Below are 25136 nucleotides of genomic sequence, written 5' to 3' on the forward strand. Positions count from 1 at the left end.
AAAAAGTCAGAAAAATTGTCTAACACTAACAAGGCTTTTAAATGCAGGGATACATGTACCTTTGCAGGAGAGTTGTTTCTATAAGCTGCAATCTCTGTCTCCAGCAGAGAGAGTGCCCACGGATTATTCTAAAATCTATTCAAGTTCCTCTCACAGAGCACTCTTTTATTCTTCAGATATAAAAATCAGAATGTACAGCAGTGAGTCCTTTAACCACAGCCAGCCACAGCATTCTTCCACCCTGCAACCAGGCTGCGTGCAGGAGCTGTCGTGCCACCTTCTCTCCAAGTCAGGTTTCTCAGACCTTAGTAGGAATAGTATTCTTCAGGAACTCACAGGGCCTTGCCCCTGAAAGAGGAAGGCAAATTTATTCATCTTTGCTCGAAACAAAATAAGAAGGCATATAATGCCAAATTAGAGACCTGAGCTAGCAATTAAAATTAACAGAGAATGACAGACAATTTGCAGACTTACCTACCAAGCAGGGTATTTTTGTAACTCACTCTGTGTGTGAGAGAATTGTACTAGCATAAGAGGAAGAGCCAGGTGAGAGAGAAAGGCTTCATACTCTGTAGAAGCAGAGGGTGGCACTCTCTACACAGTACAAAGCCCATGCATGGTGCTTTCAGTCACAGCTATTATAGCACAAACATGTTTTTCTAAATATTTCCTTAGTGGACATCTTCCTCCCTAACCACCGACAACACTCTGTTCCAATTCCCTGTGTTTATTGCATCCATTTCTGCTTACATGTTTCTATTATTTGGTGTCACTCAGACTGCAGAAACTTCATTAAGAAATAAATTTGTGCTAACCACATGTAAATGGCTCTGTTACTGGACATGGCAATCTGTCCCAGGCATCCGCCTCTCCTCTCACAGTCACTGAGGAAAAAAAAATGTATTAAATACAGGCTATGGATATAGAATTCAGGTCTTCAGAAATATGCTTTATCAAAGACTGCCTTAATAATTTATTTATATATATTACTTACACATTTTATTTATATATGTGAAACATTTATACAGCATTCTACCTAAGCAATTTTTAGCGTGTCTGTTCTAGCATGGGTAACTATTTAAAATGCTACTTTCCTGACTCATTTCTATAAACAGGAGAGACACTCAAATGTAATTGTGGCGTGTCTGATACAGCAACATAGCTCAGAATGGTTTTAATCAACTTCTACTCCACATAAGACAAGGCTGAGAAAGCACGAAAAGCCACATTTTGTAACCACAAGGTTTGCAGATGAAAACTCTTGCGTACAGAGAATAAACTAAGATTGAAGGCCTTGTTACTGAGAGTATCTCGCCAGTGCCCTCCTCCTGTTTAAAGCTGGATTCAGTTTGGTCACACCAGCTGTTTTGGAAAACAGAACTGCTAAGAGCTACATTCATTTCTGTGGGACATTCCACGATAGTCTCCCTGGGCGGGAAGGGTTACTTTTGGTATCAGGATGCCTTACATATTTAAGGAAATTAATTCAGTAAATTATCTTTCCGTGCATAAGTGTGTGAGAGTGGATGGAAATTACTGGGTTTTAGTGGTTTTAAGCTTACATTTCCCACAATAAATGATTTTTGCTGCCAGCCTGCAAACAGCAAGTTTCTACTTTATTTTTTTTTTCCCCCCACTATAAATTACTTTCCCAGCCTGGGGCTACTGCTTAAAAAAGTGCTGCCATTATACACACAAATCCTATCAACTGCCTCCATAAACGTCACTCTTCCACTGAAACGTGGTGCTGTCTTCAGCATTTCAAGAGCCCTCAAAATGGTACAGGACAGTAGGTAACATCAGCCAGTCCTTGGAAGGACTTGCTAAAGATCTTGGAAACCTGGAATTTTTCAACAGCAAGCCCAACACAAAGAACAGAATATTTATTTCTTAAAGGTGCCTCAGTGACTGTGGAAGAGGCTTGGCTTGTCCGTTTGGGGACGTGCACAGTTGCACCCGCATCTCCCCTTCCTGACGTGCAGTTGCAATGGGGTACAACTCTGATCTGGGCTGTGTGGCCACTGTGAGAAGTGGAGCTGTAGAGATTGTAATAAAGGGAATAAAGAGTAGGCAGGAAGCAAAGTTCCTTTTGCCCTTCTGTCCTTTCTTAATGCTTCCATTACATCTATCCCTGGTCTACCTCCAGCTGCCTTGTGTGGCTAGGAAGCCAGCTTACCAGCCAGATGTTCCCTGGAAGGGACATTAGAAGCCATGCTCGCAGGCTTGGTGCACCACCTGCAAGCTTGGCTTCATGGCTTTTACTTTCAGTAGGCACTTAACTTTTGGACCTGGTCTTCCATGCCTCCTGGTGTGGGAAGTTGTCCATGCCCGTACAAAGTCCCACTGCCTGCTCACAAAGGGAGCTCATAAATATAAAACATAATCTTCATAAAAACTACAGCTTGAAAGGGTCACCAATCTGAGCTGAAAATACTTACGAGCAGACTACTATAAGTTTTATCCTTAATTCTAGATGCTAAGTCATTGCTAAGCCACAGCAATGAAGTGTTGTGTGGACAGGTCCTGCTAGCAGAGGGTTGCTGAGATAAGAGGACAAAGACATATTGACAGAATTTGCTGGGCCAAGAACAGAGTAAACACAAACATGAGAAATCAGCATACATTTGTGTCTGTGCTACATGCTCAAGGTCTACAGCTTGGAACATAAGTGTAGCCCACACAGCAGCCTCTCTGCCTCAAAAGGATTATGGATGCCTGCACTCAGATGACCCCTGGAAAGGAATCCAAATAACAGGGATGTAAGATCCGTAAAAAGAGAGCTGCATTGCTAGACTTGGGTATGTTCTCTCTCTTTTTATTTAGATATTTTTATATTATTATTCAAGCCCTGTCCAAGTGAAGAAAAATCACTTTTTGAATGCTCCTTTCTGCCCGCTAGTCCTTGACTTGCGTCGTGAACAACTGTGCGTTAACATAAGGAAACAGCAGATGGAATCTTTGTATTTACTTCTGTCCCATTGAGCCTCGTGTGGAAAAGAAGTGGATTTCTTGTTTCAGGGATTTTTCAAAGCTTAACATGCATTTATGGTGACATCGCCCTAAGATTTAGCTATGAGTGTTAAGAACAGCAATGCTCCACAGCGCTGTGCTGCAGACGCCAGACTGCCCTTCAGGCAGAAGCGTTGTGCTTGGAAAAATTCCTTCCCGCTCAAAAGCCCCTCCTGCCAGAGACACCAAGTGTCCTGGGTTATGTGCTTATTCAGAATAGATGTGCTTTTTCAGTTGACAGGTAACAAAGAAATACTACCCAGGAGGAGCAAAATGTAAATTTGAACATGAGCAATCACAGTAAATAACTGACACACCATTTACACGGAATTTGCCCTGAAAAGGGAGAAATAAGAATTGGCCACAAAAATAACTATTTACATCTTCTGCCTCTAGTGCAAGAAGGATAAACAAGCCAATTAAGCTATCAAGATGTTCCTTATGTGCCCCTCCATCGAAGGGCTATTCCTATATTTGCAAATGCAAATTTCCCAGGGAGGCAATGTGGTCCAAGAGGGCGGCAAGCAGAGTCTTCCCATCATTCCCTCTCAATCTTGGGCTAATCATGTCTTTCTTTACTTTTTCTAGGTGTCCCCAGTATGTACAATAAAGGATAAAAGGCAGATTCCTCTCACAAGCAGTGCAAGGGTTACATGGATATCTGTTTCACTTCTTTAGGAGTCAAGCATTTTTTTCTATATACAGGACATCAAACCCACAGAGTGGGTGAATAGCCCTGGGTTACACGTGAGCTCAGGGTCAGCGTGTATTCAAGGGGAGACTGCTGCCTTGGTGCCTGTGCCCAGCCTCTTCTCCTTTCATTACAAAGTATAGATTCAAGACATTCCTTCCAATTTACACAATGACATGACAATAAAGATAAAGTAAAATGCAAAGTACATTCATGTATTCATGAATATTAAAAAAAAAAAAAAAGGCTTTGATATCGGTTCTCCAACCTCAGGCTTATTATATGCACCCACCTGGACAGCACCTGAAGGTATTATCCAATTGTTTTCTATTGATTACATTATCCTCTGAAAAGAAAGTTAATCTCTTCAGGAAAAGGGAATTCAGGAACAGCCCAACAGCCTGGCTAGTCCATTGTCCCTTTTCTAGTAGTGGCGGGCACAACAGTTTTTGGGAGAGGTGTCAGAAACTCTGTAATAACCTGCTGCTTGCCAGTTTCCCCTCTCAGGAAGTCAGCACTGGATATGTAAGGGCTCCTGCTGCTGCTTACTGTGAGGGGTAATCAGGCTACAAAAGAGCAGGTAAACCCACAGTATTTTGTCAAATACTTTTAAAACAGATTATTGCAACTCGTCCTACAGAAGAGAAAAACTAATTGCAGCTAGCAACGTATACGTGCTGCCACCTGCAAGGACAGAATAATTTTTGGTCGCTGGGGACTGTGGGGCCGCCCAGCACTCACTGCAGCACGTGGCAGCTGTTTCTCTTTGGGCTCCCCAGGATGACTGGAAATATTCCCTCCCTGTCCTTTGCTCCGTGCTCAGATGAAGCCGGGGTGATTTCCCTCCTTGGGAAGACCTGAGCTCTTTTCCCATTTCCCACTGATAATTCACCCCCCTGACTGGACTCCGGGGTCTGGCAGGAGACCGGAGCACCGGCCGGGTACGCTGGTGCCAGGACACCAGCCCCTCCATCCCCCCCCACCAGACAGCAGAGGAAATTCTTCCCGCAGGAGCCCGCTCAAGCAGGCTGTTCGGAGACGCTGGCTGCCTCCATCCCCGGCGTTCCCAAGCCCGCAGAGTACACAGCCCGGGACACCCCGCTCTGACCTTGCGCACGGCGGGGAACTCGGACCAGGCACCTCCGCTTCCCTTCAGCCCGGGCCGCCCCGCGGCCGCCCGACCCCTTCCGCTCCCCGCCGAGCTCCGCGCCGCAGGTGACCCCCCGGGGGAGGGCAGGGGCCGGGAGCGGCCGGGGGAGGGGGCGAGAGGCGGGGAGGCCGGGTTTGGGGGGTCGCTGTCAGCGGCGCCCGCTGGGGCTCGGCTCGGCACGGCTCAGCTCGGCAGCTCGAGGCTCGGCTCGGCGCAGCACGGCTCGGCTCGGCACGGCGCAGCGCACCGCGCCATGGTCCGCAGCTTCCCCGGCGTGGGGCTCGTCCTGGCGGCAGCTGCGGCTCTCTGCCTCGGCGGGGCGGGAGGCAAGGTAACGGGCGGCACCGGACGCCCGGCGACGGGCAGCGCGGCGCGGGCAGCGGCCAGCCCCACGGGGACGGGGTGCCCCGGGACTCGGCGTGCACCGGGGAGGGAGATCCGCCGGGACGAGAGGAAGTACCGGGAGTCCCGGGACGCAGCGGAGCTGCCGGGAGTCCCGGGAAGAGGGATGCGGTGATGCTCCCGGGACAAAGGATGCGCCGCGGCTCCCGGGAGAAGGGATGCAGCGGTGCAGCCGGCGCGGGGACGGCTTCGCTGCCCCTTTGCCCGGGACCGCGGGCACGCCTCGGCCCCTGCCCGCCCGGCGGCGGGGTTAGCGGGCTTCTCTTCAGGGGCTGGCTGGTGACTCGCCTGGGAGTCCGAAAGGCACCGGGAGACACCATGATGCGGGACTCTGTCTCTGGATCACCCTCTCTGCTTCGATACAGCCAGACCCAAAATCAGGTGCAAGCCCCGTGGAAATCAACACAACAGCCTTTCCAGCAGAAACCTGAGCACTTGCCCAAAGGCATCCCTAACAAGGGGCAGCCTGGCATAAGGAACCCAAACAAACCACTTTGTGTTGTATTACTGTCCCCATGCTCTTGGTCTTGTGGACCTCCTCTGTAGTCCCGAAAGCAGGTAAATAGTGCAAATGACAGCTACACCTCTCAGGGCAGGGACCTTGGCATAGCCTGGGAACCACTGGGTGAGCTCTGCAGGGATAGAAAGGCTGACAAGGAAGCAAAGAGTACCCCACAACTAGGAGCAGCTGCAGAACAAACAGTCACTCTGTGCTTTGGGAAGGGTGAGCAGTCCTAGTCCTGATTAATTGAGTGTGACTTTTCCTATGGAGCCGGACAGAAGCAAGATTTGACACTTCAGGTAGAGATTCTCAGATCTATAAAATATGAGCCACTACACTATAAGAAAATAATATTCCATGCATTTATGTCTTTTGTCATGTGTATATATATATATATAAAGGTGGAGGATTGCTTTCCCAGGTGGAAAACAGCATTGTAGTTCTGCCTGATACACCGTCTCCCTGCCACAGCACATATGAACACAGCAATGACTTTGTGGTTGAAACGAAGATGTTTTATCTCACTCTGGTATTCTAGTGAGGACAGCTACAGTGGAAACTTCTTAATTAAGGCACATTTCTGACATTGAAGTACTAAGTATTAACTTTAAAAAGATGCACACTTAAATCTGTTGAATTGTACAGTTGTGGGGTTTTGTCTTTTGTTTCTCTTTTAACTCAGAATGGCACTGCAAGCTTACCCTTTTGTGTTGGGTTTGTTACTAGAGTTGAATGGCTCCCTCATCCCTCATACTTCTCTTATCAAACTACACAAGTTGCTTGCTGCTCTAAGTTATTGCATCCTTTCTGCACTAGCTTTGTTCTAACTTTGCCTGTACAGTCACGAGGTGGACCAAGTATTAGCTGTGTGTAGTGCCTTTGAGTGTGAGTGGCGATGGTGGTACACGGAATGCATCGGCAAGCTGTATTAGTTTTGCTTGATTTTTCTTTTTTCTGTGTTTCCTAGCCAACTTCTGTGGTCCTCTAACGATTTGATTTCCCATCAGGCAGTATCTGAACGAGCTAAGTAGTGACCAACAGCACTATAGAAAATAAACTGCCTCCTTAATGAAGAAGCAGCAGCTTCCTGCATAATTTCCCAGACTTCTTTCTTTTGCAGAATGAAACTTGGGCATTTTCTGTTGCTTATCATCCTAAACGTGACAGTAAAATCTGTGTGTGTGAAGATCTGTGTGTGAAGATCTGCGTGTAGATCTCTTGCTCCCTCTTTTTGCTATTTTTTAAGTTGCACTTGCTCTTCACTCATCAAGGACTGCACTATGCTGCATAGGCTTCTTTAGCTTTCTGGCTACATTCTGGCAGTGTTGCTATGCTAGTAAAAAAATACACATCCCACTCTAAGTTGGTGGTTCAAATACAGATCAATTTTGGAGTTGAAAAAAGGTACTCAAAGATTTATGATAAATGAATTGTCTTCTGGCTTAGACTTTAACAATATAAAAACGTAACAGAAGCTCCCTTGGCAAGGACAAAGTCTGCATGAGGTACAGGAAACTGAATTGCTCTTGTCACCCAGGAAGGTGATCTCTGCCACTCAGAGCTGAGAAACTTTGGAATGCTGCGAGGTAGCGTGGACGTTTGAAACGTTTACTGGCAAAGCAGAGCTCGCTCTGGAATCCTTCACTGGGTACTATGGCAAAATAAAAATAGGAGTTAGATCAAATGAAAGAAAATTTGAAGATAAGGTGTATGATGTTTCCTCCTGCTTGTCTGTATCAAATGAAACAAGATGTGCAGATAATTGGCTTGTTTATCCTGAAGGAAGAACATAAAGCTGATGAAAGAATGACACAGTCAGAGTTACGTCTGTGTATGTCCATAAAATATTATCTGTTTAATCAAACCCCTGTGGAGGAGGTCTCTATGCCAGTGCCATCCTTCATCTGGTATTCTTCTGTTCACTTGCTGGCTTAAAGAAGAAATGGAGCCTCTCTTCTTCCTTTTAAGAGAAGAAATCGTAGTGATTCTAGACCCTCTAAAGAAAGTCTTAGTGCTGCTCCCAGTGAGCACTATGGCAAAATTCCCACTGGTTTCAGCGCGAGCAGGATCCTTCCCAAGATCAGTGAAGGTTTAAAAAAAAAAAAAACAACTACTAAAATATGCACTTCAATTAGCAAAGAATGTGGCCTGATTAGTAAAGTGTATGAAATTTCAGCTATTAAATTCTACAGCCCTGATCAACAAAGCGTGCTGCACAATTGGCAATGTATCCAGAATCTCCACTGCTGCACCAGTCTCCTGCCAGATCAACCGAGCATGTAGCTGAACCAGTAAATTATGCAACTGGAGCAGCCAAATATGCACTTCTGATTGTGGGGAAAGGATGTGGAAATTCTCAAATGTTTTAAGGTGACACACAATAGGTCCATTACTGGCCTTAAGAGAAGTGGAGGCAAAATATATAATTTTTGTCAAGTCTCTCCAGACAAATGCTGGACCGGAAAAGTACATCCCCCAAACGGCTCACTGTTTGCTAGCAGCAGCCCCGTTCTTTACCAGATGTACCGCACATCTGGTTCCAATCCCAGCTGCTGCCAGATGCGGGGGTCATTTTAGTAACATTTTAATGGGCTTTTTAGATCCAGGTAGTTTTTCTTTATAGGTCACTGTAAAGCACTGTATGTGCCCACCAGACTGTCTTTCTGTCTCAAGAAACAAAGCCAATCAAGGCAAATAAGGTACCTTCAAAAACCCTGAAAGTTTTGTTGGCAGTGAACATAATATCTATTAATGTCTTCACTGTTTGTGGAAGTACTCCGTGCTTTAGGAGCAGAAAAATGATAGGTCTTCCTATTTTCTTTATACCTTGATTAATTGCTGTAGCTGTTTCCTATTGCGTTTACAAGGTACCTTGGTAGATATTTGCTGTGTGGAGAGTTTGGATGTCTGGCCAGTTTGATGAGCAGCTATCTACATTCACATATCCTGAAGCAGTAGAGCTGTTTCTCACTACCTTGTGCGTACGAGCTTTAAAAATCCAGCCGCAGTAGCTGGTCGTGATTTTCAGAAGTTGTTTTTGCTTTAATTTATTATTTTTGTTCTATACAGAAGACCTGCAGGTTGTCCTATTTTAATAAAGACCTCCTTTTTCAATGCCTGGAAGTAAACTGTGTAACACTGCCTGTGCTCAAGGAGAGCATGGGAACCGCTTTGTTTTATTGTACTGTTCACTTTAGTGCCCAGAAGTCTGAAACATTATTTGAGTCTAAGAAATATCTGGCCTACTTTTTTTTTCTTTTTAATCCACTACAGTTGGTACATAAAACTGGCTTGCATTGAACTTATTTACGACATTTCTGTCTCATTTCCACGTCAGTTCAATGAATGATGCCATTTAGTTCTTTTTCCTGTTTAAAATATTTCCTACTGTGTCCAGAGCAGTGCCCTTAAAACATAATTGATTTGGGTCACTGAACTTTTCTTTTTCATGCATGTTAGTTTGCATCCGCCACTGGTCCGACTGGCATTTCAGTTAGAAAAACGCAGGCAGATTTCTGCTGGAGGCTGAAGTTCACGTGGAGTCGCTGGCAAAAGAAGATCCTGGAGTACGTATCCCTGGAACTGGGCAGTGATTTGTATCTTTATTTTAATTCTCTGTCTGGCCAGAATGTTGTAAATCTGGCGCTCCCTTGTTAGCTTCACGCTAAGCAGCAATAATGTCCACAGTCTTTTAGTCCTGATAACTCTAATTACTGAAGCATTGAAGAAGCTGAAAGCTGAGAAGATGGACGAGGTCGGCCTCAGGTCCTGCGCAGCACGTGGGACTCTCCCTTTGTAGCACGGAGCTGTAGTTCTCTGATTTGCCAAGGCCAGCAATGGAAGCAGCAGCCAAGGTAAGAGAAGTGAGCCGGTGGCAGATTTCTGGAACGATGTGGGTAGTCTTTAGGCACAAGGAGCTAAAGAGTGCGGTACCACCAGAGATGCCAGCCATCCGTGGGATGAAAATGCTGAAGTCATTTTTGTTTCTTTACTATCTAAGTAGGTTGAAGCAAACAATCCTGTTGCACTGGTTTAAAAAGATCCAGCAAACAAAATTTCCTGTGGTAACTAATGAACAATTACTATTCTCCCCATCTGCTTCTTTGCATGACAGACCAGGAATGGTGATAAAAACCTCAAGTCTTTTTCTTCCTGCCTCCCTTTCTTCTTAAAAAAAAAAAAAACAACAAAAACTCATGGCACGTTTGGTACCAAAGAGCAGCCACCCAGCCATTCCAGTGTAGCCAGAGCTGGTCTGGAACAGCAGCTCTTCCCATTACACACTATTATTATTACAAGGTCAGTCTGTGCACTGGTATCTCAGGTCTATAAATAAAAAATATCCAACTTGGTGGCTAGATACTTGAGTATGGGAAGTACTGAAGAGCAAAATAGTCCTCTTCTGCTTGTACATACAGGAGGAGGGTGCAGTAGGGACAGGGCACTATAGGATCTTATATTAATATGTGAAACAATTATACACCAGCAGGGAAGAGCCTTACTGGCAGCCTTAGTTCTCAAACTCAAGGTGAGAACATCGTAATTCCTCTTACAAGCTCTCAGCAGCAAATGGCCTTATGGTTCATTTCAAATATCCTTACTCATGTCATTGCTGGTGAAAAAGAGGTTCCAATTTTGAGAGGAGAAAAGGCTAATTTGCCTGTATTTCCTTTCTAGAATTCTTGGGGCCCTCCTGGAGCTCACAGAAGTCATCTGGGACTTCAGGAGGATTTAAATTAGGCCATAAGTACTGCTTGAGTTAGTGATGATGTACGTTCAGGACAACTTCTGTATTTGGCTTTGGGTGGAGTCCTTTCATGGCAGAAGAGTCAGTATGCTTTTACAGCATCTCTCATCAGAGGACTTCAGAGTTTCACAAATGTCTAATTACAGAAACTATTAAATTAGGTGAAATCCTTGGTCCTGAGGGAGTGCAGGCAGCACCATTATGCTTCAATATAAAGCAGGGGTGGGTGGTGTTCAAAGTGGCAAAACAAAAGCAAATTTGCCACATGCAAGCCATAACCTGCAGCACTATCTCATTTTCATCCAGTATTTTATTCTTCTCATTTCTTTATATTAGCAGCCAGGTTGCAACATCAAACCACCTAAATAAAATGGGCTAGTACAAGTCTCCATTCAGAACTACCACTAGATTTGAAGAAGGCACTTTTGGAAGTTTACTGACCTCTTCCTGATGCGTTTTCACAATGTTTGTGTTGCATTATCCTGTCACGAGTAGCAGGACTGTAGCAAATGTCAGGAGCCAAGGGTGCCCATAAGGACACCTTCCTGAAGACAGGAGATCTGGGACACGGTGCCTCTGATGTCTGACAAAATGTCCAACCTGATCCAAATCCCAGAAAGTTGGTTGCTCAGCCTCTCCAAGGAGGTTGTGCCTGCTCAGTACTCAATTTGGGATTAGCAATGGGAGATCTAATCCACTTGTTCTACCTAAATCCAGCCCTTACCTGGTCTGGGTTAGTAAATTTTCCACTGTTTTGAATGATTGCTTATGTTTTACAAAGTGTGGTGCTTGGTTTTTTGGTTGGGTTTTTTTGTTTGTTTTTTTTCTGGAATTGACTTAAAATGTGGAGCCTTTACTGTCAGAACTGGGGCTTGAATCCTAGGCTGTGCACTCCCTTGTCTTCCTGCCTGCATTATACAGGGTGTTTCACAGAGATGGACCCAATTTGAAACCACTATATATCTGAAACTGGGTCCATCTTTTTGAAACATCCTGTAGCTCTGCATGGGTGGGCAGTTCAGGTGAATCTGAGACCTCACTATTTGAATACAAGGGCCCCAAGGAGTTGCTCATCAAGACTAACTTTAAATGCAAGCTTAGCAGGCTGAACACTTTGATTTGCCTCTGAAATCAACAATAACTTGTTCCAGGTTTCCTAGTTGAAAGTTGAATGGGGAAGAAGAAAGGATGTCTGCAAAGCAGATTTATTTGGGAAAATAAACTCTCTGGTTGGGACCCTGTAACAACATAGCCAGTGCCTGGTTTTTCCTCTGGCTGTAATATCTGTGATGCTTTTTTCTGCTTTCTCCCTGCTGTGCCCTCATGGTCTCTCCATATGTGTAGGCAGTAAAATTTACAAGCATCCTGCTCTCTGAAATCCTGGCAAAGGTGGAGTCTTGGAAATTTCCCTTTGCATAGTGCACGCGAGGACACTGATCCCAAAACAACGAGGTGGGGAAAGGTGCTGGTGTTTGTCTGCCGTCCGAAACTAAGGGTGCAGACCATAACAGACCTCTGAAAGTCCAGCCTCAGCTTTAGGAACAGCTCCTTTAGAAACCTAGTTAAAAATATTGCATGAAAGGAAGAGGGTTTTTCTTTGTTTGCTTTTTAAGGCTCACTATCCATGTCTTCTGCATAAGCCCTCCCACCTGTTAGTGCCATTTAGTGAAACAGTGACCCAGTTCCCAAAGAGTTTTTGTAACCACTCTGCAGCACGCTAGTGGTGATCCAGAACATTTGCAGACTTTGGCTTTCACATGTGGAATGTTTCCTTTTCCATATGTTTGTACAATAGACTTCCAACATGTGAAACATCTGACACGTCTGGTTGGAAAAACAGGGTCATGCAGCTGGAAATTCAAGCACAAGGCCAGTTTATATGTATATGTGCGTGTTTTGTTTGCATTTAAAGATTCAAATTTATTTCCTGGGAAGTGGCTAGCAAAATTTGCATGGGATTGCCTTTCAGTTCCCCTTTCTCCTGTTTCTGGTACTTTCAAAACAAGACAAAGTATTTTTGGACACCTAAGCTGCATCTGGATTTCATTATTTAAATCTCCCCCACATATTTGGGAGGTTTCATATATATATATATATATAAGTTAATTTGGGAATACTAGTCCTATGAACATACATAACTTGCTCAGTGGACTTTTATACTGAACTCTACAAGCAAACCTTTACTGCATCACTTTAGCTTTTGTTTTATTATATATTTTGTCTGGTTACCAAGCAGTTCAAAAAATCTAACCATATATTCTGCTCTTTAATTTGAGCTGCTTTGGCCTTTTCAATTTATAGAAAATGAAAACCAGATTGATCTTCTGGAAACTCCCTCATCACCTCCGTCAGTTCCCACCAACCATATAATTTACTGTTATTTTTTTCTATGGCACATTACATACACTTTGTTAATGAGAACTTGCTCTAGTAGAAAAAAGGCCTATGATGGCCTATTAAAACCTGGCGATGGCATCTTCAACTCTTCATTACACTGCCTTACTTTTATTTATGATGGTCCCATCATATTCATGATTGTTTGCCTGAGGAGACACTCTAAATGATGCCTTTGTTTCTCTTTCTAAAGCTTTCAATTTTTTGTATGTTTGAATGAGGGTATTTTGTGAAAACGAAAACAAAACAAAAAGACCCACCCTAAACCAGAACAGGGCTGGCAGCTTTGTATAGATGTAGGATCTCATTTGATATATGGTGTCTTGCATGTGTATCAGAGAATCTCTATTTGTCTGTTGGGTTCCAGCCACAAGAGTCAGCTCTTCCCTCCGCCCCCACCAAGGATTAGTCTGAAAAGTCCACAAGAAAAAGCTGGTTGTTGATGGGAATTCTAGCACTACTTAGTGGATGTTATCTCAGATATGTTGTATGCTTCCTTAGCCGTGAAAGCTAACATTGGGATGAAAGGGGAAAACCAATGTTCAGACTGCTCTCGTGTCTCCCTTGCATTTGTTCATGAGAAGAGCACGATAAATTTATGCAATACTAATGACAGGTTTCTACTTAAAATAGTTCTACTTTATGAGTGTAATAGTTGCATTCCCCAAGGGAACACTGCCCAGTCAAATGGGTCTTTCCAAGCACTGGATTTGCACACTTTACATAGATTTTCTTTTTCTACTAATTTCATAGAAAAACAATCTGGCTTTTGTCCCTTTCAGACCAAGATGAGAATTAGGAAATAAATATTGCACAGTGGGGCTGCAGTGAGAGATGGAGTAAAGTTCAGAATAAGACCTGGCACTTATTTTCTAGTAAAACCACCTGGACATAAAGGTATCAATGAAATTAACTAAAAAATTAGAAATGGCCTGTGCCTTGGCCTAGATCTCTTCCAGAGCATTTTTATCTGCATTTCATATGCCTACCAGTATTTTATCCACTTCATGAGTGTGTCTACAGAGCAACCGGTGAATGCCAGGGCTGCTCCTGGGGTGGTGACTTCAGCCTAGGAAACCGTCAGATCAGGTAGCAATGTACCCATAAACTGCCAGGCTGCTGCCAAGCCCAGAGAAAAACTATTCATCCTAAGAGTTTCTAGCCTAAAAAATGTAAACCAAAGAAAGAACGAGATAAGGAGAGAGAACTCTGCTTAGCCAGACTGACATAGCTGTGACCTACAAGACTTCTTGTAGGTCAATCCGACTCAACCTTAATTAAAGAACCAAAAGGGGAAAACTAAAGCTTCTACCCATGTGAGGAAAAAGAGCAAGCATGGTTTTATCATCTTTTCAGTATCCTGAGATTTTACCTATAAAGCTTTAGGTGGCTGAGTTAGCCAGGAAGCCTCCTCAGGTCCTACCTTTGCTGAGATGGGGAGATGTTCTTTCAGAGGACTGTTAAGAGCATCTCTAGCTCCTGCTGTGCATTTCCCTCTGCAGGAAACAACTCTGGCTTTTGTCTGCAGAGGGAGACAGCCAAATTATCCAGCGAAGCCCCACATCCAGAGCTGGGTAATTGTCATTCATGGCCTCACACAGGAATCTTGCATCAGGTACTCAAAATATCTGTGGTTACTGCAGAAAATTCTGCCCATTGCTCATAACTACAGGGTAGGTCAGCATTTCTGGCCTAATAAGGATAAACTGGTTTTGCTTCCCACCTGAACCTCCCCAAAGCACCCAAGCATTAGGCTACCTTTCCTCTCAGTGCTCTGAAGGCAAGTACAAAATGTGAAGTTACAGTGTATGCCCAGATTGTATGTACTGCTGATCCTGCTCTGGAAAGCTGTGCTGTTCCATGGGTGACTGTTTGGAAAACAGCCCCTGTTTGTGTCTTTGGGGAACAACATTTTTTTGTAAGAAGAAAAAGGCACTGCGTCTCTGGAGTTAAATGAGGAGGTCTGTTGTTCTCCACAGAACCTGGAGTGTGTTGCTATGTCTGGTGATGGTTAGAGCACCCATGTGTTGGGTTTTTTGTGTGTGTGATTTTCCCTTTCCCCATGTCCCATGTCCAGAGAGGATTAAGCAGGAGGGATGGTGACCTCATGGTGCAATTATTGTGATCTGCTTGAGGCCAGGTATCAAAATACACTGCAGCTGTGAGGCCGGGAGCTTGCTGTGGCTGGGAGGCCTGGGCCTCCTGACTCTAATGAGATCACTGACCTTCTCCTGCCACTTCTTCTGCAGCTGCTTTGATTCGCAGAGATTTGTTGTGGCAATGGGCCGCTGAACAGTTTGGCAAGCTGCCATAGGAAATGCTGTATCTACAGGCAGACATGAGGTGCTGGCCTCAGAGACCCAGAGCAGGTGAGGATATCCTGAGCCCTGCCAACCTCATCCAGTCCTGGCAGAGCTTACGTGCCTTCATCCACGGGTATGCAAACATCACCATCCTCCCTGACTTTTTTTTTCCTCCCCCCAAGAAGTCAGAAGTTTGTCTGCTCTCCAGTGAAATAAAGCAGCGCCTTCCAAGCAGTCTTGTTGCGACACTTGAGCTCAGGACTCGGCTGTAGCAAACTCACATATGGGAGGAATAAGAGAAAATAGCATGCCTACAGTCCGAGGCATATTTGGACTTGCAAGTCCTGAAGTCTCATTCAGACTTTGCATTCTTTGCTCTAATTGCTGCAATGCATTCCTGCTTCCCTCCTCTACTCCCTTGCTATTTTTCTTTCCCTTTTCTCCTGTAGCAACAGGCTTTCACAGTCCTCTTCCTACCTGCATATTTGTTCCCTTCAAATGCCCTGTAAACCATTAAAAGCAACAGAAAGCTTGGCGATAGGCCTGAAAAAGGGACCTGTGCAGCTGCCTGATGTGTGCCAAGAAGGAACAGGAGTCGGGTTCTTTCCTGAAAAAGGGATTTGCAGAGTGGAAATGTCACATCCATGATCACTTTCATATGGTGGAACTGCTGCTAACCACTGCTGAAATCTATTAAAAAATGCAGCTTTGGTTCTGCTTAAATCCAGCAGGCTGCATTTACTTCAAGAAATATTAGGCCCTTGTTTGAAAACATGAGTGCAACTGCTCTGATAACATGAATGTATTAAAAGCAAATGTATGCTCAGCCCAGATTCAGGGTCCTACAGTTGGACCTTTTTCTGTGCTCATTTATGTCAGTTTGGTCAGGGAACAAGAAGAAAATAGGAAGCATGTGTGCAGGTGTATGGGTTTGCGTTGGGAGAGGGCGACCCCTTAGCAAACAGGATACTTTCATAATTGAACTCTTTTGGCACTCTACAAAAACAGAAGTTACAGTTAAGGACTGGAAAAAGGAGACAGGGACAACTCTCCTAATAACTAAGCAAAGGGTCAGCAATTTTGTTACACTCCGTCAGTTCCATGTCCTAATCTACTTCTGCCAGGTCTGCTACTTTCAAGGATCCAGAGGTAGATGAAGAGTTACCCTAATACGGGATGAGAACATCTCCTTCTGCTGTTGTCTCATGCTGTAAACAGCAAAGGCAATTTGTCAGAGGGGGAAATAGTGATTCCAAGGCACTTGCAGAAATTCTTGCACTGCCAGGTAGAAAAATAGGTTAAATGTGCTGCCGCTGTATCTAGTTCACACTAATGAAAGAAAATAAGCCTTGCATGCAAAGATGAGCTGAAAATGCAAAATTAAGTAGAACGCTAATTTTAAAAAGTCTCCAATTAACTTTGTACTCCACTTGCAAGATGTCCTACCAGCTTTGATCTCTGGATCAGTCAACTAGAGAAGTAAACGTGGTCACTTCTTAAACTAACAGACTGGAGTTTTATATCTTGCTCTTGGGATAGTCTTTCCTCAGATCCTGTATTTGACAAGCATTCAAAAAGCTCAGACTTCCCTAACTTGGAAATCCTGTGAGAGAAGAACTTGGGCCTTCCCTAGGAACCACAAGAACTGTATTTCTGGTAGCTCTGCAGCTGGTTCCAGCCACCTCAGCAAGTGAGGACTTGTCTATCTTTTATTTTTACCCCTTAAGCTGAGAGTGTGGAATGACCACTTTCTTTTTTTCCTTCTCCTTTTCTTCTTAAAACCCTAAGTTTAGCATTTTCTTTCTGCTCTGTCCACAAGTTTGGGCCACTTCATATTTCATCCCAGGTGGTTGGCTCCATTTAAATGTCCTTGTGAGTCTGAGTGATCTTTAACTCAGAATGAAACCGCCTATGTTTGGAGGGCAGGAGAGGGCAGTAACTGAGATACCGTACCGTACTTTACCCTGTGTGCTTTGAGCAATTGCGACGATGCTGGTGGAGCCAGAGTCTTAAAGAGGTCCCTGGGGCAGAATAAACTGTGAAGGAGCTGGTGAGGTGGTCTCACAGCGTTGCCAGCTCCTTGAAAGAAACACACATGTGCGTGCATGTGTGCACATTGTATGCTTTTTATTTCAGAGGGGCGAGGGACCCTAAGTAAAGCTTGCTGGATTTTCACCCCACTGATACTATGGTGAGCTCAGAGGGCTAAATTTAGTAATGCACACTGAACAGTCTTGGATTCTAAGGCTGCATCCATCTCTGTCCAGAAACTAATTGTGTTCCTCTGTGGTTACCATTGAGTCAGCTGTAAGCTGACAAGATAAGGCTACTATAGGACTGCTGTATACTGCCTACAGTCCTGTTGTGGCTGCAGCTGAAGTGCATTTTGGTTTTTAAATGAAAAAAACAATTACCTGGGGAGGGAGTCTCTCTTTCCTACTGAAAAACAAAACAATTAAAAAAACCAACAACAACCACCCAAAACAATCAAGGATCATTTATGTAATGGTGCTATATTACAGGAAGGGACAAAAAATTTTTCCATCAAAAGCACAGGATCATAACCAAGTATTTTGATTTCAGGATGTTTTTTTCTAAGGGCCTAAGGTCTGCATAAGTAGCTTTTATCCTCACCTTCACTCGCTGTAGTATTAAATCTTTCTAGTACAGTCTTCAAGCAAAGATCAAAAAGCCCTTTAGCTTGCATAAGGAGATAATACATGTCTGTTCCTGAAAACACTAATAAATGCAGCAGCTCTTAAATGTTCAGCCAGTTTGAAATATAGTGGATTATTCCTTCTCTGTCATTTCTAAAAATAAGTGGAAGTGACATTTTTAAGTCTGTCTGAAACTGGAAATGTGAAGAATGCACAGAAACCAGGATGCGCATAAGGCATTAATGAGGGCAAAGTGGGTTATGACATTGCACGTCATTTCCTTGGAAGCCTGCAACTGAGTATCTATTGTATAAAGTGCATGGCTTGGCCCCTGAGGATGGCTTGGAAATTCAGAGGCTCCAGTATGTGTCCCCAGTTTCCTTTGCTGAGGCTTTCACTCTGACTCTGTGTACACACCCAGAGAACCTGGTATTTCTTGAGTAAGTACGTTATAAAAGAAAACAAGCTACATTGGACAGGTCCCAGGGCAGAGAACCTGAGATTGTGCTTCCAGAGGAACGACAGACATCAAGGCAGGATGACCTGCTTTCTCTTCTTTGAAATAAATACACTTTAAAAACAAACAATCTTTGGGATTTTGCATGGGATGCAAACAGGACAGCATCCTCCAGGATGCTGCAAACAGCAGCTCCTTGTAACCGGCATTAACGTGAACAAAGGAAGTTTATCAGTATTTCACCTTTTTGTTCTTCCTCAAAAACTATGAGCACAAATGGATCTCCCTGGCCAGGACCTTGCATCACTTTTTTTCCCCACTTCTCTTCAGCAGGACCTACATCTTCACAAGCTGAACCACATGGCCGTGGCACCTTCTCTTACCGGCTACACGTCACAGCATCCTTCTTGCATTCTCTCTGGGCCCCCCACCATTGCCTTATTCCAGAAGCTTCTCTCTCTTGAAGGCAGGACAAAGAAGCTTGAAAAACTGAGCCCTGGCTTCTTCTATGATTCAGGCAGAGGCTCTTCATCACTGAATGCACACATTGCACAATTCCCTACTAGCCCAAGTTGGGGAAATGCAAGGTACCTGTTGGGGTTCAGCTGGATATTGCAGCCACCTGGTGGCCACGTGACTCATAGGGGAACAAGTGGCATTTGAGTTTGAAACCCAAACTCCTCAAATGTGCACAGAGCCTGCAAGATATTTCTCTCCAAATGATGCCAGAGTCAAGTGAAAATGCAGGCAGGAACAAGAGCCTATCCTGGGAGCAGGGGCGAGGGATTTGAGGGGATGCACTTACCCACTCAGCACTTCGATGATTAATCCCACAAGATCCACTTGAACCGATGGCTGATGCTTTTGGGTGTTAACAGAGTCTTCTGGTAGTAGAGGTGGGGCTGTGAACGCCTCCAAGCACCTTCTCAGTGTCTGAAAAAAGGCAACTATATCAGTTCACATATTCCTCAAAATAAAATCTCAACCCTCCATCTTTGCTAATTTAAGGAGGTTTGGGCCAATCTGTAATCGTCCCACATCCAGGAGGAGGGCCCTGTAATAGCAGCAGTTCTGGTGCACATTCTGGCTCCAAAACCAGGTACACATTTTAGTTGAAAAGTTAGGCATTATTTACTGCTTCTTGCTATACAAATACCTTATTTAAATGTGAGCTCAGAAGACTAGCATGGGACAAACTAGTCTTGCACTGATATTCTGGGATGGAGGGAAGAAATGAGAGAAGTCACAGAAAAAAACCCCCTTTCCTTCTCCAAGTGTGGGAGCAATCTTCTCCCTGAGGGAACTGGAGTGTATTCACTAGAAACCAGCTAGTTTTCAGTGAAATTCAAGTGATGACAAATGTATCTGTAATTCTGATGTGAATTAGCAAATGGATCTAAATGTTAGGATCTGTAGTCTCGTCAACTGACAAAATTTTGCTGTTTTCACCTGGATTTTTACCATTAATTAACTAATTCAGACTAAACCCCAAAATATTACTTTCTTTAATCTAGGTCAGTAAACGTCACTTTAGTTTGGTATTAGGTGCTGTGGGACTCCTAAGGCATTAGACGGAACAATACGTATTGGGTACATGAATGTGCTGCCATTTTTTTTTTCCACTTGAGCCTTCAAGCCATAGACCAGCCCGGGCGCCTTAAAGGAAAAGCCAGTACTTTTAACAAGCTTTGATTTAAATGACACTTTTAAAAGTCAAGGATTGGATTTCAAGTTAAATACGGAACACAATTTCCACCCACGTTGCTGTTCTGCTCCTTTTCTATTGCCATCCACGCTGAAATCACACAGAATATGAACAGCACCTGCAGGAAAACTAAGGTCATGCCTTGCGGAACAAGTCTGCCTTTTTGGTTTTATTTAAGGGCTTTTAACATTTGGCTTTGCATTTTTTTTCTTTCCATTTCAATGTGAGCCAAGGGGAGGGGCTACGAGAAAAATAGTCTGGAGTATTTTGATCTTTGTGGCTTTATGTGTTCTTCGTAAGCTTTGTTTGTTCTACTGCCAAGCTTCCTTTGTGTTTAAATAGATAACAGACCAAGACGACTAATCATTTCCAATAAAAAAACCCACCAAACCCAAAGCATTCCCTTTCTTTTCCCATTATTTTTTGTAAACCCATGCTTCTAGACAGGGCTTATGACCTAAGTACTTCTGACTTATTTTTCCCCCTTTTCAAAAGAGCCCAGGGCCCAGACAGGGCTCTGTGCTCTCCAAATCTATGAAAGAACCTTGAAAAAAGGCTCCAAGAGTATCTTTGGGAGAAGGTAGTTTTAAATACGATGTCTGAAGGTATACTGTACCTTTAGAAGAAAAAGCAGCATGGTAGTTAGTGCCACCATTTACGACTTCCTGCCTCTTTGGAGTCTGTAGGTTACTCATGGAGAAAGAAGAAATGGCACGTTTCACACAGAACTACGGCTGTGTTATGTAAAATGCATGTTGATTGCTAGTTTACTAGTGAGAGCTGGTATCTGCCGTCACTATTTTGAGAGGCTGTACATTTGAAGAAGAGACAACTTAATCAAAATCACCTAGATTTTACTGCTTATTGAAGTAAATAAGGCTGCATGTCTTTGAAACAGAAGATTAGTTGGATCAATGACTCATGGGTAGTCATCAATGCAGGGGTTTTTTTACATTAAAGAAATGGGTTTATAATGAAAATAACAGAGTTCAAGATACTGCAGTGACAGTTTTTCTTTACCTTCTTAAGGTTTTTATCACAAAACCAGCTTTTTAGGACAACACATTTGTGTTGTCAAAAAGTTGTATGTTAGCCAAGAGCACAAATAGATGCTACTATGATCAGTAGTAGAAAGTGAGAATTATATGAAATACTAATCTGGGTTGTATTTCTGTGGGGGCTGATCTTTTAATATACATTTCCATAGTCTCTAAGACTGGCTGTCTGTATTAGACATATTAGATTAATGCTCCAAATGGAAAAGTAGAAGATAGACTTGAACAAGCTTAATGAATTTCCCTGTCTTGAGGTTATCTTCTACCAGCCTCTGAAGGGAAAGACAAGAGGAGGACCCTCAGCAGGTCTAGCAGAGTGCATCCTGTATATCATCTCTGGCAAGATGAAAGCTTATCTGTTTTATTTCCAGGTATATTATTCCTGTGGTGCAGTGGTGGAATCGATGGAAAGAGGCCTGATTTTATCACCAGGTTTTCCAAACTACTACTACCCAGGGACACACTGTGTTTGGCAATTTTTTATTCCCATGAGAACCCATCTTATCTTGGAAATTTTTGACTTTGACATTTTTGAGAGCTCTAGTGAAACTCCAACCACCTGGGATGTCTTTTCAGCCCCTACTAAAGCAGGAAATAAGGAAATGCCTTCTCTTGAGGAAAACTTGGATTTTGCTCTCCGTACCACAAAACCCTCTCTCCAGACCAGGATGTCAAAGGTGGCTCAGAATCTGAGCAGCACAGGAGATCAGTCAAAGGACATTGCTGCTCACCCAGAAGAACTCCCAGGAGCTGCCTCAAAAAAAGATCAAGCCAAACAAGAAGAAAACCAGTCGAAGCAGATGAAGGAATCCAAAGCAATTACCAAGGCTCAGCCAGAACTGCCATTCCCTGTGGCTGGTAGTGCCACAATGCGAAGGCAAAATACCAGTGGCCTGGAAACAGAAAAAGATTTGGAAGATAAAATCTCGCTTGCTTACCTAGCTGCTAGTGAGAGAGAGGAAGTTCCAGTAGAGAGCTGGCCTCTTCCCACAAGCGTATTGCCCTTGGAAACCTCCTCCAGCCCACAGTCAGCAGTGGACATCTGTCCCCATGATGTACTATATGTTTCTGATCTCATCACATTTTCCTCTCGCTTCTGTGGACCAAATTCACCTTTAAACAAGACCATGGTCTTCGGTTCATCTCTGGAAATGGTTGAGGTTATCATGGAACTGATCACCACCACAGACCGGGGCCGAGGCTTCGCAATGCTTTTTGAATACAAGAACATCACTGACCCCAGTGCTGTAGATGCTGTAAGGCAGGAGACAAAGGAAAACATGATGATGCTGGCAATTGTAACAGGAATCGTCGTCTTTGCACTTGCTTTCCTCTCTACCCTCTGCATAGCCTGCAGGTAAGATGATGCATATCCGAGCCTTTGAAGCATGTGCTATTATCCATACAGGAAAAAGGCCAGAAAATGAAGTTACAGTTCCTTTCCTCTCCTTTAAATGTAGTGAAGTGTGTGGATACAGAGGAGATCAATGTCAGTCACTGCCATAGGCTCCTCAATTTTCTTTCCCAGTTCCACAGTGCCAGTGCTTCCATTTTATTGTCTTTTTCCTGCAGAGATAGATACCTGAAGGGTGAGGACCTTCTTGGGCATTATTTTGTTTCAATGGCAGTGATACCTTTGAATCTCAGTTTTGGGACACTAGCTGGCCAATGGACAAATGCAGAATAGAAAGATCATCCTCCCGAGCAGGCCGAGCTGACAGCCACTGTGTCTGGAAAGCGATTCCACAGTTTGACTCTTAACCATCACTAATGCTCTGCAGAAAAGTTAATAATAGCCAAAGTATTGCCATTTAGAATTAAGATTAAATAATACTTTCCAGTTTTACCCAAGAGACTGTGCAGACATTTGAATTCCAACACACCTCACGCCTTAAGCGGTCATCTGCACATTCCTTTGACTGCTAAGGAAGAGCTGAGAGCCATGTGGCTGTACCTGTGATTGTCTTCAAACATCATTCAAAATGGAAAGGTCAAGGGAGATGATGGTCAGGCTGGGCTGCTGATTGCCAGGTCCTGATGCTAACCAGTTACAGTGCTAAAACCAGCCAGTGACAAAAGAGCACCTCTCCAGTCAGTTGCTTTTATTTTACATATTTCTTTTATCTATATCTAGCAAGAGAAAAATTCTCCACCTCCCAGCATATGTTTGCATTTTTCTAAGTAACTGCCTAGTGAAAACATTTTTGTACAAACAGCGATTTATTTTTTTTTCTTCCAACAAATTCAAAACAGAGCTCAAGCTCCCCAGGTTTTTGTCAAAACAGTATTTTTCAGATGTTTTTACTTCAATGAAAACACCAGGTAAACTGAAACAAATACTGTGTCTTGCAGGGCTCCACTGGTGACAGGGTACTTGCACTAGCAGTCACTTCCCAGGGGCAGCACAGAACCTGTCTGTCTGCTCTCCTCCTGCAGCCACTGCCCCATCTGTTGTGCATCCTCCAACCCAAAAGGCTTCAGGATTGCCCGGCCACTCCCAGTCATTTGGACCGGTTTGACAGAGGAACTTGGTTTTCCTCGTCCTTTTGGATGCTGCATTTCTAGCTCTTGCTGAATAAACACAAAATATAGGCTGTCATACTGAGTATAAGAGAACATGGGCAAGGTGGTGAGGCTTAAATACACTCTCTTGCTGTATATAGAAATTCCTGATTTCAAGGTTTGAGCTTTTCATAGTTGTAAGAGTTAAACTAGCATGTGTTACATCTAACTAACCTTTTTCCTTTTTAAAGAGCATGCAGAACACTAATTTAGACCACAATTTTTTTGCTAGCTCTAAAGGAAAATGTCTGGTGGAAAATGTCTTCCAGATAGTAAATATTTTTATACCCTTGCCAATCTTCAGAAGAGACAGAAACATGCTTCCTTCACTACGGCAGCACTCTGGGCTCACACGCACGTTCAGCTGGCTGTTCTTGCTCCGTTACTCCTATTTAATTTCACTGTAAGTAGCCATGAAGCAGAGTACTATTCAAACCAAAAGCACACTGGCAATCTAAGACTTCACTGGCTGAAGCCAGGCCATGGTGCTCACATGCACAATTTGGATTTTTGCTTGTCATGTGTTTACAAAGTAAGGTAATATTTGTTTGCTGTTTAGCAAAAGCATAATACAGAACAATTTCCACACCCCCCACATCCCCCCCAAATGTTTTTATGTTCTGGTCACTGCGAATACATCCTACCAGGGCTCCTGTGCCACAGGACCAGGATTAGACTTGCTTTTTGTAACACCAGCATCTATGCCTTTTCATTGCCCTACAACCCTTTTTTTTTTTTAAAAAAAAAGGAAGATCTGTATCAGTCAGCTATTGACTGTATACAGATAGAGACCATCCCCAGACCTTTAGCCTCTTTAAGGGCCATTTGCTATCCCAACTGCTTAAATTCCCCACGTGCTATTCCAGGGAGGCCTTGATTACAATACCTCTTTTTTTGGTCAGATTTAAAACATTTAAGTGGGATCCAACACATGTGGAAGCCATGCCATGATCTGTGCTGAGTAAGCTCACTTGTATTGCACTGGAAGAGTCTTTTTTCCCCTCTTTACTGTGCTGACTGCTTTGAGGGTATTGGTCTCTGGCCCCAGAACAGCTGGTGCTGGCTAGAGCTTGCCTACCCTTCCCAGCTGTGGGGTGTTTAATGCGGCTCACAATAAGACTGCAGAGGCCATTAGCCATATCTAAACTCCTTTCAGTTTGAGCCCACAAAACCCTATTTTATACTTTTTGCCCTACGTAAGTGCTTGAAATGAAGTGTTAAATGTGTATTAGCTACAGCCCATCCTCACTGCAGAAAATGTCAGGATGGCAAGGGGTGGGCAGAGGGGAGAAATGAAGATGCTTTAGGAACACAGCTTGCTCAGAAATGGGACCGGCTCTCTGAGGCATGATAATACCCTGACTGAAGCGTGCATCGCAAAGGATGCTAATGGTAACCTTCAAGGTCTTGGCCTTGTAAACCTGCCTTTCTTTTCTCTTTTGCTTTACTTGTTCCTCTGGTACCAGGTTTAGCTGTGTTTCCCCACCCCCTTCCATTTCTAT

At 43.8% G+C, this 25136-nt stretch overlaps 1 protein-coding gene across 4 annotated transcripts in view; it reads left to right on the forward strand.

Annotated features, from left to right (window-relative positions):
- Window positions 1-4450: 4450 nt before the first annotated feature.
- Window positions 4451-25136, forward strand: part of LOC139829289 (uncharacterized) — a 32528-nt gene continuing 11842 nt past the window's right edge. Inside the window, exons 1-3 of one of the 4 annotated variants that reach the window (XM_071816131.1) lie at window positions 4451-4915; window positions 21444-22429; window positions 23939-24037. In XM_071816131.1, the coding sequence (XP_071672232.1) occupies window positions 21477-22429; window positions 23939-24037 (1052 nt within the window). In that variant the 5' untranslated portion in view covers window positions 4451-4915; window positions 21444-21476. Of the gene's footprint in view, window positions 4916-5000; window positions 5182-9067; window positions 9609-21443; window positions 22430-23938; window positions 24038-25136 lie in introns of those variants that run through there. The other 3 variants (XM_071816128.1, XM_071816129.1, XM_071816130.1) reach the window with 3 other exon arrangements.

This window comes from Patagioenas fasciata, chromosome 17 (genome assembly GCF_037038585.1).
Source record: "Patagioenas fasciata isolate bPatFas1 chromosome 17, bPatFas1.hap1, whole genome shotgun sequence".
NCBI classification, from domain to species: Eukaryota; Metazoa; Chordata; class Aves; order Columbiformes; family Columbidae; genus Patagioenas; species Patagioenas fasciata.